This window comes from Chelmon rostratus, chromosome 1 (genome assembly GCF_017976325.1).
Source record: "Chelmon rostratus isolate fCheRos1 chromosome 1, fCheRos1.pri, whole genome shotgun sequence".
Taxonomy (NCBI): domain Eukaryota; kingdom Metazoa; phylum Chordata; class Actinopteri; order Chaetodontiformes; family Chaetodontidae; genus Chelmon; species Chelmon rostratus.
This window is the reverse complement of record NC_055658.1, coordinates 13,119,013-13,132,659: the sequence shown is the minus strand read 5'-3', so window position 1 is coordinate 13,132,659 and position 13,647 is coordinate 13,119,013. Positions and strand designations below refer to the sequence as shown.

At 41.7% G+C, this 13,647-nt stretch overlaps 1 protein-coding gene across 2 annotated transcripts in view; it reads right to left on the bottom strand.

Annotated features, from left to right (window-relative positions):
* Nucleotides 1-330: 330 nt before the first annotated feature.
* Nucleotides 331-13,647, bottom strand: part of acsf3 (acyl-CoA synthetase family member 3) — a 34,207-nt gene continuing 20,890 nt past the window's right edge. For both annotated transcript variants that reach the window (XM_041936356.1, XM_041936362.1), the window contains exons 8-10: nt 4,296-4,430; nt 3,690-3,801; nt 331-1,537 (exon numbers count right to left, since the gene is read on the bottom strand). In XM_041936356.1, the coding sequence (XP_041792290.1) occupies nt 1,423-1,537; nt 3,690-3,801; nt 4,296-4,430 (362 nt within the window). In that variant the 3' untranslated portion in view covers nt 331-1,422. The remainder of the gene's footprint in view (nt 1,538-3,689; nt 3,802-4,295; nt 4,431-13,647) is intronic.

Genomic DNA, 13,647 nt, shown 5'->3' with positions numbered 1-13,647 from the left:
TGAGAAGAGCGCGCGGAGCGAGAGGGTTAGTCAGATGGAGTGTGGGGCATCCAGCTGTGGTGTTGTGCCTTGCTAGAGAATCCGCCTTCAGGCTCTCATCACACCTGTGTAACCACAGCTGCGCACGCACACGCACACACACGCACACACGCACGCGCGCACACACACACACACACAAACAGAGATCATACCAGTAACAACACTGTAGTTGATGAGAACGAAGCAAGCAAAAATGACTCCAAAACACTTTTTAATTCAACTTTTAGAAAACTTTTTTAATTTTCAGATAAACATTATCTATAATTTCAAGTGCATCAGTGTGTGCACAGTGCCTAGGACCTAATACTAACATTGTTTTCTCACTGATCACTGATTTCATGTCTATTGGTCTACTGGCACATTATCTTATATTTTGTTTGGTAAAGGGTTTAATTAGCCATGACTTGAGATTCTAGGTACACCACTCTACCACCAAAATTGTCATTCTGTATCCCCTAATAATACCATTTTCACCAATAAAACATCAGAATATACCAATAATAGCATTCAAAACACTTTTTATTAGGAGGTACCGTTGTGTTTAAGTATTTGTACTGGGACTGTTGAACATTCAGTTCATGGTATGTGCTAGTATTCATCTGGTGCCACAGCAGACTAAGCATCTCAGTACTGCTGGGTCATAAAGGAGACTGACATCGAAGTAACTGTATCACAGTTTTTGTCCCAGTTCTATACAACATACTAGTTGTATAAAGTATTTTATATTTTATTATTTTTTTTATCTTTATAGTCAACTGTTTTTGCAGTGAGTATACAAACTGCACCAGAAGTACCACAGTTAAATGAAAATCCTTCATTTATGTTTTTGTTTGCAGCAGCTCTTCCATTCGTACAGTACACTGTGGCTAGTGTCACTGCACTAAGAAGTGTTTTCAGTCTGCATTGAGTGTTTTGAGCATTGTGTGAAAACATACTACATATTCTAAAGCTGCTTAGAAATTATACTGTATGAAGTATGGAACCAGGAACAATTACAAACCCTACAAAAGTGGGTCATATTAGTCGTATTGCATACCAATTCACAGTACTAGGCAACTTCTTATACACTGTACGTTGGTTAGTTTAAACCGTCACCACTATTTTTGAAGGTACTTGAGATAATTTAGATTTTTACTTGATAAATTCAGTTGTAATTTGGGTAACTGATCAACAATGCTTGGCATGATTTGCAGTGATTTGTAGCAGTGATGAAGTTATCTCAGAGGTCTCCATGAGGTGTTTATTCAATACTTTTGTATTTCCTCTGCATACTTGTCTATGATGTTTGCGTGATCCAAGGACCAGATGGGGAAAGCAAGAAACTACACCTGCTGTTCTTTAACCAGGAACTTGCATGTTGTCACACATATTGAAGTGGCCCAGTCATAGGAAGAAGTGTTGCAGGAGGTCCTTCTTGTTGACCTTGCCCATCTGATTCCTTGGCATCTCCTCCACCAGGACCAGGCCAGTAGGGATGCTGTAGGGTGCCATGTGCTCCCTGCAATAAACCCTGATGTTAATACACCACAGACTGTTTACTGCAGAGGGGGAGATAAACACAGACTCAACTCAGACAGGCATGCACAAGGACACGCACTACACTGATCAATGTGCACACATGGATGGGAGTATGCACAAGCAGACGTGCGACAACAAAAAAGACAACAAAAGCAGAAAAAAAACAACTGCAAAACAAAAGCTAGCCCTGTGGCAGAGTAGTCGAGATAAGGAAAGAAATGTCCTTCATACACTCTGCAGCTCTCCTCCCTAATATCCACTATTCGCCTTGCAGACACAGACAGTTCCCTTCGTACAAAACAATATAATCACTGTGAGATGAAATAAAAAAACAAATAATAAAAGGCGAAACAGAAGGCTGGGATAATTAAAAGTGTTTTATTTTTTCTGTTGCAAGTGCATGGTTGTTACGTCAAGTCTTGAAGCCTGGAGCTTTTCTATTATCTTCTAACCTAGTTTGTTTGTTTGTTTGTGCCTGAGTTTGTGTGTGTGTGTGTGTGTATGTGTATGTGGTGCGAGTGAGCATAATGACTCATACTGCCGCCATCAAACACTCCTTTCAGCAGATGTCGCCGTCTCTCGCTCGCCCTGACTCGGTGAGTAAAGTGTGAGTGTGTATATGTGCATACATACACTGTCTCTGTAATGGGGCTTCCTCGTGTCACCAATTTCTCCAGGGCTGTGTGTTTGTGTGTGCATGAGGGATGTGTGTGTGCGTGTGTTCAAGGCAGTGTGGGGCACAGAGGGTGTGATACAGATTCAGACTGACAGCTGAAGCCAGGGCACTGAAGAGTGAGCATCCATCTACTTGTTTATGTCTCATTTTATCTCCCTCTCCCTCCCCTACACCCTGGCCTCAGCAGTGGGCTGTGTGCTGGCACTGTCTGTCCGCTGGCAGCACTCCTGGCTGCAAACACTGTGTGTGTGTGTGTGTGTGTGTGTGTGTGTGTGTGTGTGTGTGTGTGTGTGTGTGTTAACCTGGGTCACAGGCAGGAGTAGTAATCCACCATGCTGGACCAGCAGGCCACAGCAGTAGGACCTAACACCCCCACACCATATGGAGCCCACAGCCCTGACACACACACACATACACACACACACACACACACACACACACACACACACACACACACATACACATACACATACACATACACACACACACACACACACACACACACACACACACACACACACAAAATGCACTCATACAGAATTCAGAGATGTGAATAAATGATAGCAGTTGGGGAGTAGAAAGACAGTGTAGACGACAAAAAACAGATGGTGGGAAAGTGAGGAAAAAGGTGGACAAATGAGTTAGACTACATTCTGTGTAGAGGGTGAGTAAAAGAGGAGGAAAATAAAAAAGGAATGTTTGTGTCTTCAGTCACTCCAAAGCAAAGGGCTGCATGTCACCAACAACTGTCTGCGTTAGATAAAATAAACTCCACTGACATTTAGAAAGGAAAGAAAAAACTGTTAGCACGTAAGACAAAGCCCTCCGTAACAATCATGTGTTCGCTTCCTCCACATCTTCCTCTTTTTCATCTCGTCTTTCCTTCAGTTCCCCTCATTAGTCCATCTCTGGCCTCTCTTTCTCTCACATCCCTTCATATTGATCGGAGGACTTCGGGTCCGCTCACTGGGGATATGTGTGCTGAACTGCTCGCAGAGCTGCAGAGTCTGCATCAGGAGCCTTCATTTGTTTACCACAGGACTGACAAAGAGCTTCTCCTTGAATCAGCGTAATAAGATTAAACCAAGACAGGGTCAGCTCTCATTTGCATTAATGGGATACAGTGTTCTTTTTGTGTTTTGTTTTTTGTGAATTCAGGATGGTGGATTGGTTGCAAGTTATTAGTTATGCGCTAATTTTGGTGTAAAAGTGGCAGAAATTGCCCATAGGTGACTTCAGGTGTGAATGATTGTCCATCTCTATGCGTCAGCCCTGTCACTGACTAGTGACCTGTTGAGGGTGTACCCCACCTCTTACCCAGTGCCAGCTGGGACATAGCAGGTACAGCTGATGGATGAAACGGATGGATGGATGGATGAATGAATGAAGGAGCTGAATTTTTTCATGCAGTGCTATTGACTGAGCTATTATGTTATCAAGCTGAAAGTCACAGTACCTCGCCCAGGTCTTCAACTCTGGCAGACTCATACTCTGCCCCTTCTTCAGCTGCACCACTGCAGTGACTTTCTGACCCCAAGTGGCATCTGGGGCCCCAATCACAGCCACATCTGCAAGGTTAAGATCACACAAAGAAGACATTGTTGTTGAGTTTTAACCGCTCAAATTCTTTAATCTTGCAGTGCGGTGCTTAAGTATTAGGACGCTGACGGCACTCAGCACATTTGTTTTCAAACGCAACAGTGATTGAGGTGGCACTGGCTCTTATCTTTAATTAGAAGGTGTTTACATGCACATTAGATTAGTATCTTTTTCTACATAGTCTATTAATTTTAGGGGATGGTCAAGAACATCCAACTATTTAGTTGGCCGTCTTGTCTGTATGTTTAGGATCATTGTCCTGCTGCATTGTCTTAAACTGGGGGATTATATACTGCATAAAAAGGGCTATAGTATTCTCCTAATATTGATGTGAACGTCCCCAAAATCCTTGACACTTTAACCTGATTGTGATTTTGTTTAATAGCCAATGTGCTACAGAACAGTGCTACAATGACAAATGCCTCCCTTGTACTTAAAGACTAAACCTGTACAGCACACTTACCTATGATGTCTGGATGAGCCAGTAGGTGACGCTCCACCTCGAGGGCACTGATCTTGTAGCCGCCACTCTTGATGATGTCAACGCTGCTGCGGCCCATGATCCAATACACACTGTCTTTATAGACCGCCGTGTCTCCTAAAACACACGTCCAAACAAGGAGAGAGGCAGTACAAATGGATTAAGAAAGTGCCACCGTCCATTATTGATCAAACAGTTTTTCTGCTTATGAGCTGGTTAAAAAAATGGACGGATCCATAATGGAAAAAATCTGTGAATTTAGTGGTGTTTATCATTAAACAAGACGAGGGGTCTTCAGTCATGCCAGTTGAGTGATGCTCAACTTAGAAACAATGATGCTATGAGCTAAATGCTAATGACAGCATGCTAAAATGCTCAGGATGGCAATGGGATAGGACACCTGCTGGTGGCACTACAGGACAGGTCAGGAAATCATTAGGAAGTCACGGGAGTTATCTTCTGGACCCCATGGATAACTGTACCAATTTTCATGGTAATCCATCTAATAGTTGTTGAGATATTTCAGTTCAGTAAAAAACTAGCAAAAAGTACGATTTGGAGCGTAAACATACTTTCGGTTTCACCATGCCATGTTTTTTAGTTACAGTGATGAAGCAAAAGTAAACTTAGGTGTGTGTGTGTAAGCATGTGTTCGAAAGATTGTGCAGTTGAAGTGTGACCTCCCCCCACATCATCCTCCAGGCACGCACGCATGCACGCACGCAGATGTAGGTGTCTGGTGGACAGGTGTGGGGGAGGATGAGTACAGTATGTGGGATGAGGGGCTCAGCTGGGCCTGGGGATGACGAGCAGAGGAAATGGGTCAGTATGGATGAGTAGAGAGAGACGGAGGGGGAGAAAAATGGACAGAGGAGGGAAGGAGCGGCGAGGAGAAAAGAAGGAACAGGAAGGTGTCCTTTTGGATTATTACAGGTGCTGTGTCCACAGCTGGGACCGAGGAGGGAGTGGATGTGTGTGTGTGAGAGAGAGACTGTGATGAGGTTCAGCTGATGCTGTAGTTATGGTTGGGGGGCTGAATAGAGGTGGTGGACTGAGAGGTCAGCAGAGGTCAAGGACAGGGACCATGGCTGTAGCACTGCTGAGGACAGGGAGGACAATCTGCATCTGTGCCATCTGTGGAAATCTGAGGGTTTAATAATCTGAGGGGAATTTCACAAACAAATATACACAGTGAGTTTTAAGTTTTAAGGCTAATTGTGAATTTGTTTCGGAGTCAGTATTCTTAAAACAGACAGCTTTTATATTCAACATTATAAAAGAAAAAAAACTTGTGCACGAAATAATCTGTATATTTTATTTAACTTGAAGAGCACTTGGAGAGTGCAGACCTCCACCGAGGCCGACAGTCCACTCTTCTGTGATATGCAAATGTGCAAGTGCAACCACCGATCAGTATGTGTCAGGATATATTTCCACAACTATTAGAATGATGTCAAAATATGATCGTGCCTATAGTCTCGTCATCTCAGCTGTGCATTTACTATGTACTTGTAAATTATTGCTTGTTCTTGTGAAGCATTTTAGATGCAAAATTTTAGTTATAGACCTGCTTCAGACATACAAGAAAATGAATCAAAATACAATAAAATAAAGGCATTAATATTTTTCCACCAGCATTCAATACCTAGCGTTTTGGAGAGGCACCATTGTGCAGTGAGATGAGATTTACAGACATGATTATATAATGGTTAAATTAATACAAAAACAAATGCTTATTCACCCTTTTGCTGAAAGTTAGATGAGAAAATCAGATGAGAAAACTGAGTCCAGGCAACCAGCGGCAACTTCAGGAAGTTACAGCTCCCAGCCAAGAAAAAGTCTGGTCCATAACACCCATAAAACCACAATGTTGGCTGATTTTCAGTTTTTGTACAGATTAAACAAATAAGATATAACGTGTTAATTAATGTGCTGGTAGACAGATTTTGTCAGCTTCAAACACACACAGGCTAGCTGCTTCCCCAGCATTGTCTTAATGTTAAGCTAAGCGCTTGCTAGCAGTAGCTTCATATTGAACAGATATTTGAGTGGTAGCAATGTCCTCATTTAACTCTTGTCAACACAGTGAATACGTGTATTTCCAAACTGTGAAACCATTCCTTTATTTCTTAGTCGTGGTGGAGTTGCATTAGGGGAGGTTGGACTCAGCATTTGTAAAATCCTGGGTACAGCCCTGCTCGGCACATTTCCACCAGATTCAGCTGAGCGTGCTTGCTGACACAAAGACTACACCTAAAATATGGAATCGATTAATGAAAACAACTGGATCTGTCTTACCTGGAATCAGCACGATGAAGCATTTTAGGAGAAGGATTTTATTTGGATGGTGGTCTGTTTTTACTGCCATCTTCCTTCTGTCCTCTACTCCATCATTTAATGTCACTTGTGCTCTGCTCTACCCCTGCAACCCTCCATCCATCTTACATTTGTGTCTACTTTCTTAGCTTCTACTGCTGCACACACATAACTATTTATCTTATTTTGTTTTATTTTATTTTTTTAAACTTTTTTAGTCCCATCCTTGCCCTCCATTTTTTTTTTCCACTACCTCTGGAGCATCTCTCATCATATCTCCTGTTTCCTTCTCTCCACCTATCTCCCGTCTTGTCTTCCCCCCTCTTGCCTCTCCGCTTCAGCATCAATAGAGGGCCCATCTGTTCCCATACATCACGCACTTCATTTCAGTTTATTAGCTGGGATAAATCATAAATATTTCATTATACATCACGGGCGGCTGTCGCCTGCACACCGACAATTTATCACCGCTGCCCTCTCTGCCGGCTTGCCACGGCAGCTATAAGCTTTCCAGTCTATTAAACAAGATTGATACAGTGTGTAAATTTAGATATTGGGAATTTCTTCACAGACCACTGCTCCGCACTGATAGGCCAGGGTAACAGGGGAGGGGAGGAATGGGAGGATGGAGGGAGCAGAGGGGGGGAGCTTAGCTTGGTTGGGAGTTAACACCGCTTAAAGAGTAGTTACAGTTTCCCTATTCTCCTCTTTTGTGGGGGGGGGGGGGGGTAAAGTGTAGGTATAATTTGGTTACAGCCATGTAGTTCTTTCGTCTTATGCAAATAGATATGGGGAAAAGAGCAGTTTACATGCACGCAGATAAGCTGTTCCCTGTCCTGTATGTGTACACACGGCCTGAAACAGATAAAAACACCATAAAATTCATCCATTTGGCTGCAAATGTTTTAGCGTGGAGGAAGGAAATGGCATTAATGAGGCAATGTTTGACAAAGGGGTTGAAAAGAAACACTCAGACAACATACTTGAATTGAGTTTGAAGTACTTATACAGGACTCTTTGACCTTGTCTCTTTGAGGAGAAGGAAATAACGAGGGATAGAACAGCATGTTTGCAGAGAGGCACAAGTGGGAATAGTGATTGGAGAACACAGACTGATAAAAGAGGAAAGAAGGACGGGAGAGAGATTGTTGGGAACTGTGTTACTAGGACGTGCTCACAAGCTTGTACACATACACACATATGTACTGTATGTACACACACACACAGTACATACTTAAACACACACACAAGCCTACAAACACAACTTCAGGCATCAGAGACTCTCTGCCATTATGTGTTATGGCGTCAGAGGCAGATATGGCCGAATGGCTTTCTTAATTAAAACGATAAGAAGCCTAATTGCACTGGGCTTTCATCTCATTCTGAGGCATTAAAGAAAGTGAAGGCACACAGTGTGGAAAAAAAAAAGAAATAAAAACAGATCGAGACTTAAACTGGAGGACGAAGGGCAGAGAAAACTTCCATAACGCCTTTCAGAAAAACCAGAAAATGACATTAGTTGCCTTCGCAGAAAACTTCATTCTGTTGCAGCGTAATTGAAATTTCAGACAATCAACACAAATTCCTTTTTAAGCCATTAATTATACTTTTCTTAACGGGAAAAGCAACATTGTGAGGAGAAGTGTGTAATCAACGTTTCTTTTTAAAATTCCAGCTACAGCAATTTTTCAGATTAATACAAAATTGCCTGAAGAGGAATTTGTGCTGCATTTGTCATTTTAACATTCTAACTGAACTCTGGTGATTGGCCTTCATTCCTGCTCTCATTTTTTCGCCGCTCAAAGATGTCTACATTGGTGTAATTCTTGACAGTTTTCCATGGTAAACCAAGCACAGTACATTGGAAAAAAAAGAAGAGAAATATGAATTGTCTGCAGTGACGGGGGAGCAGCCAGCTGTGAAGGTTACTCTGAAAAATGTAAAAGCGAAATTAGAAATGATATCTTACAAAACATGTCACCTCCATACAGCATAAAACAGCCATATATTCCTTTACTGTAACTGGAAGGTAATATTTCTAAATACTGCTTAGCAAAAAACATACATGTCATCATGCCACATGATTCTGCTCATGCAGTGTCTATCAGTACATGTGAGTGCTCAGGTTGTAGCTTAAATGTGGCCCAGACAGGGCAGGTATCCTCCTGGCTGCACCAGGCTGTGGGTTCTTTACCCATCAAACAAACTGTTTGCCTCTCACCCTGAGTACCCACTCAACAAACTCTCAGAGCAGGCAGGAAGGCGGCACGGGGGGGCTCCACAGTGATGCTGCCGTTTCTGTTACCTCAGAAAACCACGATTTTCGAGACTCAAAAGCAGCTGTGGGGTATTTTAAATGATTTTCCCCAAATCATTCATCAATGTTCTGAATTTATTTCTGACTGGGCGCACACATGTGCCTCAGTCCACACAACTATTCAAGATTACTCAAACAGTCCGGACATGCTGCTTTGCTTTGACGAAATGTGCGAGAGAAAAGGGCAGAGTGTGACATATGACAAAGGCCAACATCACAAAAACACTTCAGCCTGTGTGCCACTAGTGTTGCAGCTGGAGGTGTCGGGGAGGGAGAGACAGTGTTTGTGGAGGCGACAGAAGTCATCTACACATTTCTGCTGTTTCTGAAATAGACAGAAATAACTGGTACGTGAGTGTTTCTAATTGAATGTCATCTGAGCCTGACCTTGATCTAAGCACCGTGCACTTGTTTTTGTGTGTACCCCCCCCACTCAACCCTCGAGATGTGGCTGGCATGTGGCCTTCTGTAAAGTGCACTCTGAGTGATGAAATGAAAACATGTTATCACTCACAATATTTTCTCACTGTGGCGTTGAGATGGTGCTCACTCAAACTCAGACTGCAGCAGTTTAAAAAATAAGAAACCAGCTTTCATCCATGAGTAAGGTGTGGCTAAAAATCAAATAAAGTGGTCAAATCTTTTTTTTGCACATCTCGCTCTGAAACCAACACATCTATGATTCCCACCAATTACTACGGCAAATGAGAAATTTGAGTATCCAGTCAGTGTTAACGACTAAATTATCAAAAAGATCTAAACTGCTCAGCCATTAATTGCTTAAAAAATCATGCTGAAGCAGTTAAAAAGCAGGAAAGGACAAAGCAGACATGTCCTTTCTTTAGTCTGAGCATCTTTCCCATTCATTTCTCTTCCATCTTGTCTTATATTCTGTTGTCATGTGAAATCCTCATTAGCTCCTTTTTGCTTTTCACGGCATTTGAAGGTTCAAAAAATCGTTACTGACTAAACAAAGTCTGATCTTTTAAGTCTGAAATACACTTCTGTGTCAAGGTGTTGCCATAGCTACAGTTATCATTAAGATTATTATACTGCTCTAGGCTTCTTCTATGAACAAATAAAACCAGGTACTAGTCTGATGCTTTAAAGTGATTTCAAACCTTCAATTCAGTCACATGGCTCTCCTCACAGTGTGTAATCAACAGTGGTGAAATGCAGCTAATTACATTTACAAGCTCTGCACTTAAGTATAAATGTAAGGTATTTGTACTTGAGTATTTCCTTCTCATGCCATTTTCTACTTAAACTCCACTACAATTCAGAGGGAAATATTTTACTTTTACTCCACTACAATTATTGAACAGCTTTAGTTACTAGTAACTTCACAAATGATAAATTTGCAAAAGTACAGCTGAAACAATAGGCTGATTGACAAATTGACAAAATTGACAAAAAATAGTTAGCAAATATTTTGATAATTGTAAAGTCCTTTTTCGTGATAAAACGTTTCATGGTTCCAGCTTCACGAATGTGAAAATTTTCATTTTAATATTTTTAATAATTTTCCGGTTTGGGCTGTTGGTTAACCTAAAACTAATAAAAAAATAAATCAATCACTTTAAAAAGTATGCGTTTCTGCTTCCAACCAGAGATGTGGGCTTTTGTTTTGTGTATGTGTCTCTACCAGCCTGTGAACTGTTGGCTCAGCAACGTACAGAGCTGACCGTGAACGCACAAGAGGCCGTGTGTTACAAACTGTGCTAAAAACCCCAACTGAGACCCATATTCTGAATGCGCTGTAAACATGTCCAAAGAAATCTTCTACAACTTGAATAACAACAGCACATCCCACAAGTCTTAATCAGAAAGTGCTATAGCTGGAATAAGGCCTAATTTTTAAGCATATCTTCCTGACTGAATGACTATACTCTCCCCAATGTTACTGACGTTTTCAATGCAGGACTTTTACTTGTATTTTTTACAGTGTGGTATTAGTACTCTTTGACCTGTTACTGCAGTAAATGTGCTGCTCTCACAATCAGCAGTCACCACTCAATCCAGATCACTGCTCTGAGCTGACCAGCAACAGTTCTCGTGGAGGTTGCATAAGCTGTGTAAGATATGACTGTATTTTAATTTTGGAATAGTTGCACTCAAGCCTCTGTATATTGCAAATGCAGACATCGAGTCAATACAAACTTTTTTTAAACCCATGAATAGTTTTGAAAAATTACTTTTCATCAAGCAAAACTCAAAAGTTTGTTTTGAGTTGTGTTTAGCCATGTCTCTGCACTAGCATCACTGAAGTGTTTGAAGTGAGCCTGACGAGGAGATGCTTCTCCTCTGCGAGTACGAGTGGAGTCACGCTCTTTCACCACATTCGGCACAACCTAAACTCTCACACTCTGGGTTGAAGCTGAGTGTCCTCCATCGCTGAGGAGAGGGCAGCGTTATCTGCACAACGACGAGAGAGGTCCAAATGTGAGTTGTGCCTCTTCTCGCAGTGACTGTAAACACTTAACATATATGAATATTAATGTTCCACATTAAAGCCCCGATGACTAGATGGAAGAGTTAATGAGGATAAATAACAGACAGCCGAGCAGTGGAATCTCAGCTTTGACATTATTCATCATCCTTAACTTTTGTCACAGCGCCTTTTTTTAGTAATTAATATCTTACAAGAAAGCACTTTGCACTTGGTTGAGTGATCTAATTTGTTCAATATAATGCAATTAAAGTGGCTTGAATTGCTATAACATTATGTTAATGTTACTGATTATATTCCTCGCTGGGTTGCCTCTCCACCAGCAGATAACAAGCTGAACTTGGGGATTGATGTCAGTCTCAGATCTGCCATGTTCATCAAGCAAACTACTTAACCGCAGTTTACATGCTCCTTCTCTGCACTGAATCACACAAACCTGATAGTCGACCGAGACACACTGACTCCAGAAAACAGCAGTCGATTATAAAGGCTGAGCACCGAGCAAACCAGATTTCAAAACTCAGATTAGTTTGGCTTTTGGTAATATTTGAAATCACAGTATCTCCTGTGTCTTTGCTTTTGAGCGGAACAGATGAAGGTTGGAAGAAAAGAAGCAAAGGGTAAATAGACCCCCCCCCCCAAAAAAAATAGTCTCTTTTAATGATTTCGACAAAAAAGACAGAGAGAAAAGTGACATCTTCCTCTTTGCCACAAACTACTGGAATTTAGTGGCTCACATGATGCAGTGTTTAACTACCTGCAACTGGTGTTAACAGAACCAGGACCACCACACACTGACACCTTGGCTGTAAATGTCACAGGGATGGCTGGTTTGAAACTAAGTGCTGGGAGGGCGGGGTGTTGGTGGATCCCACAGGGAGATCTGACATTGGAGTTAGGAGGACACAATGTGACTCGGGGTGAAACATGACATTGGGAACACAGAGAGGGATGGAGGCAGCGAAGAGGAGAGCACAGCTGGGAGCAAAAGAGCGATGCACAAATGACTAGTGATGTCTCTGCAGGATATGAGCCACACTTCTGTCTGTCTGTCTGTCTGTGGAGAGAATTTCGCCTGCAGACCTGAAGCTCACCTTTACAGCTAGGGTTACATCTCTCTCGGTCACACACAGGCAGACACAGAGAGACACAGATGCCTCAACAAGAGGCCGCGCACACACAATCTCAACTGAATGTGTTTTAACATTCACATATGCACCGATCCACTTCTATTCAGTTCTGATCCGATTCTGACACCTGAATTTGCCAATACAGAGTACCAATGTGACACCAGTGTTTCGTTAACAAGCTGTGCGCCTCACAGTGGAAGAGACTGGGATCATTCTTTTATGTGTAAGGGAACATCAGGCTTGAATTAAACCCTGCTTTCCTAACTTTGTAAAACAAAATGTGACAAATAAACAGTGATATAAATTTTATCAAATAATAATAATCGTGCACCAGCATCTTGGTGATCACATTACAAATAAGTCACAAACTAATGCAAACAAACTTGATAAATTAAATCAGAATTCACACAACATGCCTTAAAATAAATGACAATTCTTTGTAAAAGCTTAGTGCAAACAGGCCCATAGAAAGTATTGGATCGATTTCCTGTGTCAGAATCAGATGGGTGCCTCCCTACTTGAGACTGAAAAGCCTCTGCAGAACATACAGTTTGTTTATAAAATAAGTAAGGGATCATGCCCGACGAGGTGTCCATTATCAGAAATGAATGGACGACGCGGAGGGGTGAACCGTCGATGTCCATGTTTTTCTGAGCTAGGAAGTCTCTTAATGTTTTAACTGCCCATTTCGTGGTTTTCTTCATGTTTACCTCGTCCTTTTCATCCTCTAAATTGTTCAGTTCCTCCGGCGTCACCTCCTTGTGTCGCATCTCCTTCTTATATTCTCTTCTCTCTTTCTCTTCTGCTGCATCCCAGTCTTCAAAATTATCAAATTCACCAAATAGGTTACATGAAACTATAAAATCACTCATGTTTTGTCTACTGTCTTGCTGTTGTGATAAATAAACTGTGAAATAACGTATGTTAACGTATGTTCTGAGTTTCTGTTGCCACGGTTACCAACTAGCATTTGAGCCAGCGCAATAATTTGGAACAATCAGGCTATTTGACTGGAACTTCTTTTATAGGTGTCCTATAACACTTTTTAACGGACACCCTGCAGCCAATCAGAATCGAGTATTCACCCAGACCATGGTATAACACTTTTTAACGGACACCCTG